The sequence below is a fragment of the Poromitra crassiceps genome (assembly GCF_964638095.1).
Source record: "Poromitra crassiceps genome assembly, chromosome: 19".
Classification (NCBI taxonomy): domain Eukaryota; kingdom Metazoa; phylum Chordata; class Actinopteri; order Beryciformes; family Melamphaidae; genus Poromitra; species Poromitra crassiceps.
Window position 1 is genome coordinate 24916341 of NC_139646.1, and position 7500 is coordinate 24923840.

At 45.9% G+C, this 7500-nt stretch overlaps 1 protein-coding gene across 1 annotated transcript in view; it reads right to left on the bottom strand.

Moving 5' to 3' along the window:
- Nucleotides 1-7500, bottom strand: part of LOC310793729 (microtubule-associated tumor suppressor 1 homolog A-like) — a 76195-nt gene that overhangs the window by 20253 nt on the left and 48442 nt on the right. The window contains exon 7 of the mRNA XM_083655593.1: nucleotides 6338-6700. Within this exon, the coding sequence (XP_083511719.1) occupies nucleotides 6338-6700 (363 nt within the window). The remainder of the gene's footprint in view (nucleotides 1-6337; nucleotides 6701-7500) is intronic.

Below are 7500 nucleotides of genomic sequence, written 5' to 3' on the forward strand. Positions count from 1 at the left end.
CTCCCTCCTCCTGCCAGAATGCCTAGAAAGCACTGTGGTGGAATGCAAGGGTGGGGGGGTGGGGGGGGGGGGGCGGAGTTATTTCTTTAGTTGCTCCCCCCTCTGTTCTTTTTATACCAGAATGCCTTAAAAGGTTTCCATAGTTAAGGAAAACCATAAGGCATTTACTGCATTGAAAGATTTTACATGGGTAAAATTCTACAGTTTCCATGGAGACCGTTTGTTTGCTTGCACTCGTGATACCTGTCTCACCTAGCCTGATATCTGAATGTCACCTCTTTACACTCATTTCCTTTTTCAGGCTGACATTTCCTCCACTCTAACCGATTTGCATGGGGGGGTTCCCCCAGGGGGATTCCATTTTCCCTAACCAATCACTAGAGACCAACGTATCCGCTGGAATATAATATAATATAATATAATATAATATAATATATTTTAATTAATTAAAAATAATATAATTAATTTAATTTAATTTAATAATATTTAATTTTAATATTCAAAGTAATTGGTACTTTTAATTGATTTAAAACAGTCTCGGTAGCAGCATCTATCTCGTCTATGGTGCTCACCATTGTTATTAGTTCCGGCACACTTGACAACAGTTTGACAACGGCGTTAGCCCCGCCTGCTGTGCTGTTAGCTTCTTGTTAGCTTGTTTGTAAGCATGCTGAAACTAACTTTGCAGGCTTTTCCCGTTTCCCAATTGCTACTGGTTTCACAGCATTGGAGAGGACACATTTTTTGAACATTCCGGGTAGTAGTTGTCTCACGCCCATTCTCCTATCTGTCAAACTAGGCCGCAAAAAGCGTGCCTGGCCTCCTCTCTAAACACGGACGTCATGATTTAACATAACTCAGTGTGTCCAGCTTAGATGTTACACAGCCCCTCCCACTCCAGAGGGAACGCAGCAGTTACGCTTCCCTCAAGTGGATCACTCCGATGTGTGATATCCCTCCATGGCGGAGGGATATCACACATCACTCTGATGTGTGATATCCCTCCACGGCGGAGGGATATCACACATGATGTGTGATGTGTGATATCCCTCCATGGCGGAGGGATATCACACATCACTCTGATGTTTGATATCCCTCCGCCATGGAGGGATATCACACATCACTCTGATGTGTGATATCCCTCCACGGCGGAGGGATATCACACATGATGTGTGATGTGTGATATCCCTCCATGGCGGAGGGATATCACACATCACTCTGATGTGTGATATCCCTCCATGGCGGAGGGATATCACACATCAGAGTGATGTGTGATATCCCTCCATGGCGGAGGGATATCACACATCACTCTGATGTGTGATATCCCTCCACGGCGGAGGGATATCACACATGATGTGTGATGTGTGATATCCCTCCATGGCGGAGGGATATCACACATCACTCTGATGTGTGATATCCCTCCATGGCGGAGGGATATCACACATCAGAGTGATGTGTGATATCCCTCCATGGCGGAGGGATATCACACATCAGAGTGATGTGTGATATCCCTCCATGGCGGAGGGATATCACACATCAGAGTGATGTGTGATATCCCTCCATGGCGGAGGGATATCAAACATCAGAGTGATGTGTGATATCCCTCCATGGCGGAGGGATATCACACATCAGAGTGATGTGTGATATCCCTCCATGGCGGAGGGATATCACACATCACACATCATGTGTGATATCCCTCCATGGCGGAGGGATATCACACATCAGAGTGATCGGTTTGGGTTGAAAGACGCACATCACGCAGGTGCAAGGCTATCAGAACAACGGTGTCAATAAAGAAAACCGTAACCACTGCACCTGCACCTGCACCTGCACCTGGCACTCCACACGTTTAATAGAGACGTTTCCATCCTACTTGGATCTTCGTCAAGTCAAAATGTTTGAACAATATAAAATCACACCCATATTTATAACATCATGAACAGTTTGGACACGCACACACAGCCTGACAGACTCTATGGTGGCAGGTGGGGTTAACGATCCAAACCACACAGGGTGATAAACACCTCAACACAATTTACAATTCAATAGCCTGAAGTTCACAGAAACAAGTAGGCCTACATATGGAAGACGGGGTCACACTTTACTGTGGTTGACCCTCGTCCAGTCAGTCAGTCTATATTCAGTCAGTCTATATTCAGTCAGTCAGTCTATATTCAGTCAGTCAGTCTATATTCAGTCAGTCAGTCTATATTTACCAGTCAGACTCACTAATGGCTTTCAAGTGCACAGGACAGCCTAGATAGCAGCGGCATTCACACTTTAGATGAAAAAACATTGTTATCTCAGACATGCTCAAACAACAAGTGCACACACACACACAAGTCCACACACACACACACACACACACACACACACACACACACACACACAAAGAGCTCCAGGGCCTCAGCTGCAGCTGCTGCATTCCTCGGCCCCTCCTACTCCATCACTTTCCCTCCACCTCCACTTTAACTCCGTCGCTCCACCAGTTCACCACCACCATCAACACCCCAGAGACAGACACGCTGCTACACCATCAACACCCCAGAGACAGACACGCTGCTACACCATCAACACCCCAGAGACAGACACGCTGCTACACCATCAACACCCCAGAGACAGACACACTGCTACACCATCAACACCCCAGAGACAGACATGCTGCTACACCATCAACACCCCAGAGACAGACACACTGCTACACCATCAACACCCCAGAGACAGACACGCTGCTACACCATCAACACCCCAGAGACAGACACGCTGCTACACCATCAACACCCCAGAGACAGACACACTGCTACACCATCAACACCCCAGAGACAGACACGCTGCTACACCATCAACACCCCAGAGACAGACATGCTGCTACACCATCAACTAGGGGTGCTCCAAAAAAATCGATTCTGAAAGGATCGCGATTCTTAATGCCACGATTCCTGGATCGATTCCAAACTCCCAAGAATCGATTCTTCTTTGTATTGTAATTTTTTTTTTTTTTTTTTACAGTGCACCTGAAGGCAACATGCAAGATACCGGCTGAATAAGTGTCCAAATGTTCATGTCATTTGTGTACTGTACTGCCACGGTGCCACCACCTCTTGCACTTAAGCACTCTGGTTAATGTATTCCCCCCAAAATCTATAAATCTTTCTCAAAGTCTACAGATCCCCCCGAGCCTATAAATCCATCTTATCTGAAGAACATAAGGGGGGAATTCCCCCCTAGTTTGTAAAATGAATTTAGGCCCTGACTGTAATACTTCAGAAGTTGAATTTGAAGTTCAGCATTAATACATTTGTAATTTGTGTGTTATTGCAATATAAAGCCACATAATTGAGAATCGATTCTATATTCTGGAATCGAGAATCGTTGGAATCGAGAATCGTTGGAATCGAGAATCGTTGGAATCGAGAATCGATTCTGGAATCGGATCGTGACCCCAGGAATCGGAATCGGATCGGATCGTGGCTTAGCCGGATCGGAGCACCCCTACCATCAACCACTGCTGGACTCTGCCACACTATGGAAACATGGCTCGTTCAGGCCATCTCTCACAAGTCACAGTCCACTGCTGGACTCTGCCACACTATGGAAACATGGCTCGTTCAGGCCATCTCTCACAAGTCACAGTCCAGCACTCTCAATGTTCTGGAGGAGAAGGTCCATGAGGGCATTCCAGTTAAGAGGCCTACTCTTTGTTGCACAAAAGCATTTCAATAAGTCACATACTCAAAGAGCCGATGCTGGAGGGTTATGCAACACACACACACACACACACACACACACACACACACACACACACACACACACACACACACACCACACACACACACACACACACACAGGCATGTGCAGGGTCGTTATCTCTGAGTGCTGATAACAGGTTATTCTACAGATACTTTCCCTCAGAGCCAGAAAGCACTGCAGATAACAGCTATCACATTCCTCTCACACACTCACTTAGGGGAGACGTGTGTGTGTGTGTGTGTGTGTGTGTGTGTGTGTGTGTGTGTGTGTGTGTGTGTGTGTGTGTGTGTGTGTGTGAGACTCTCTCTCTGTCTCTCTAGACAGCGTCAGGTCTTAAGATGAACAGCACCATGCAGCACAGGTGGCAATGGTTGGTCAATTTTGAGATGATATATTTGGCTATAATACAGTATATTTATCTACTGTTTCATAAAAAATATATAATAGCCATCAAAAACATTGTCTGCATTTTTATATCAGAAGCGTCAAATCGAAAACAAGTGAATGGACATTTTCTCAGATTTATGTATGCAGCACATGTTACAACTACCAAGAATAGCTGGTAATTTACAGAGGCTGTTTATACGCTAGATGACTTGGATAACTAGAGGGAAAAACGACCAGCTACTACACACTTTGTAGAGCTCGGTGTGACTACGTTGGTCAAGTTATGAACTCTACAGCTTTTACAGGAACTTAAGATTCACTGGAATCTGGAATGGACTGGCTACAAGGAACAAGCCAAGCCTGTAGGGTGAGAGAGAGAGAGAGAGAGAGAGAGAGAGAGAGAGAGAGAGAGAGAGAGAGAGAGAGAGAGAGAGAAAAGATAGAGATAGAGATAGAGAGGGAGAGAGAGTGTGTGTGTGTGTGTGTGTGTGTGTGTGTGTGTGTGTGTGTGTGTGTGCTAAGTCACCTAGGGCCAAGATAGCCTCTGTAGGCATCAGTGTTGTTCTGCACATAAGCCATGAGCAGTTGAGTGAGGACAGTGAAGAGATGTGTGGGACCTGCTGATTCACACAGGTGTGCAATGGAACTGATTCACACAGGTGTGCAATGGAAAAGAAAACACAGGCTGAAGGCTGAAGCGCACAGGAACAGAAAGCATCGTTCATGTGTCTGTGTGTACAGACTTCTTTCTTTTGACGTGTCATTACACACTGCAAACACAAAATCACCCATTCCCATACCCAAAGAGCTAATATTTACTCAGTAGCCTATCCAAGTCCGGGATTCTGGGATTGACGCATCCTGCTGTCTGTCTGGACCAATCACTATTGCTCAGCCTCTGAAGAAACGCCCCACCATACTAGGTATTCATTGGGTTTTTTTTTTTTTAGACTGAGAATGTGCAAAGTTTTCCTCCTTTGATTAAAAATAAATAACCCACACTTGCTCAATTCTAAAATAATATTTTTTCTCTGCTGTATCCAACATAGTTATTATTAGCACCTGCCTGTGATAGCCCAGTTTCCCACTGGAGAGTTGCAGCACATATACTATACTACACCCCCCCCCCCCCCCCCCCCCCAACACACATGCACGCACGCACGCACGCACACACACACACACACACACACACACACACACACACACACACACACACACACACACACCGTGACAAAGCAACATCCACTTTAGCAAACAACCCCAGACAAAGGCAGCTAAAGCTAACCACCAATCAGACAGTTATTACAGGGATAGGAATAGAGAACCGGTTCAGAAAGCTCATGCGTCATGGCATCAAACTCTGCATCCAAGCTCCTGGAAACATTCAAACTCAACGTCTAAGCTGCTGGAAACATTCAAACTCAACGTCTAAGCTGCTGGAAACATTCAAACTCAACGTCTAAGCTGCTGGAAACATTCAAACTCAACGTCTAAGCTGCTGGAAACATTCAAACTCAACATCTAAGCTGCTGGAAACATTCAAACTCAACGTCTAAGCTGCTGGAAACATTCAAACTCAACGTCTAAGCTGCTGGAAACATCAAACTCAACGTCTAAGCTGCTGGAAACATTCAAACTCAACGTCTAAGCTGCTGGAAAAATTCAAACTCAACGTCTAAGCTGCTGGAAACATTCAAACTCAACGTCTAAGCTGCTGGAAACATCAAACTCAACGTCTAAGCTGCTGGAAACATTCAAACTCAACGTCTAAGCTGCTGGAAACATTCAAACTCAACGTCTAAGCTGCTGGAAACATTCAAACTCAACGTCTAAGCTGCTGGAAACATTCAAACTCAACGTCTAAGCTGCTGGAAACATTCAAACTCGGCATCCAAGCTGCTGGAAACATTCAAGGCGTCATTGTGGAGAGGAAGAAACGGTCCAAAGTGTGGCTTCATTTCACGAAGAAAGATAACAACAGTGTGATTTGTAACAATTATCATTTCACGTTGAATAAGTGCATAATCTTTCCCTACTGCATGTATTGTCCATCTATTAACATGGGCGAGAGTCTGATCCGGCAGTTTTACCGGATCCGCAACGCAGCCATAACACATCTGGTGTATATTGGGTGTACGGTAGAAACAGATGTAATGCATCTGGTGTACATTGGGTGTTAAGGTAGAACCAGCTGAAATACCTCCGTGAAGAGATGCTGGATGACCGTAGCCAGAGCCTCCACTCTCTTGTTGCCCTGGACCAGCAGCCTCCTGAGCTGGTTGATGCCCTGGCTCTTCCTGTCTGCCTGCTCTTTCCTCTGGTTCTGTTTAGCCTGGGCCGTCCCGTCCGCTGCCTGAGGACTCCCCCCGCTGGCCTCGACCGCCCCGGGCCTGGACCCGTTCTGCAGGCGGGACCCTGCTTTGGGGCTGGTCCGCGACCCGGTTCTCGCCCTGAACCCCAGACCGAAGGTTCCGGTGGTTCCCGACCCGGTGTGGGTGGTATCGGCAGGTGGCACCGGGAGGACTGGTGTTACCGGTCCATTTGCGTTCACCACGTCCGATACCTAAAGAGGAAGAACACTACGTAAGTTCTCTGATAAAGTCTGCAGTTTTGTTTCTTTTTTGCGTCTTTTCTAAAGTGGAACTCGGCAGTCTAAACACAGACCCTGCTCCAGGACCAGTCTAAACACAGGACCAGTCTAAACACAGACCCTGCTCCAGGACCAGTCTAAACACAGACCCTGCTCCAGGACCAGTCTAAACACAAACTCTGCTCCAGGACCAGTCTAAACACAGACCCTGCTCGAGGTAAATATGCATTTTTGCACTTTCTTTTTACGTGTTATTTGTGATCCCTGTAATCAATACTCAAGAAATCAATCAATATTAACTAATACAGTAATTGTTCACAAACATTTTTGGAATACTGTATTGATTTACCCCTGTTAAAGTGACCCATTGACAGTTGTTCATTCCCATGACAGTTGGGAACTCTTTAGTCTGTTACCGCCTGCTCACAAGTCAGAGAATCATCACTGTACAAGAGTTGTACCTCCAATTCTGACTGCAACATGTTGGGATTCTTCACAGAGCAACTTGATGTGTGCAGTGCTACCTACCTTTACATTTGATGTGTGCAGTGCTACCTACCTTTACATTTGATGTGTGCAGTGCTACCTACCTTTACATTTGATGTGTGCAGTGCTACCTACCTTTACATTTGATGTGTGCAGTGCTACCTACCTTTACATTTGATGTGTGCAGTGCTACCTACCTTTACATTTGATGTGTGCAGTGCTACCTACCTTTACATTTGATGTGTGCAGTGCTACCTACCTTTACATTTGATGTGTGCAGTGCTACC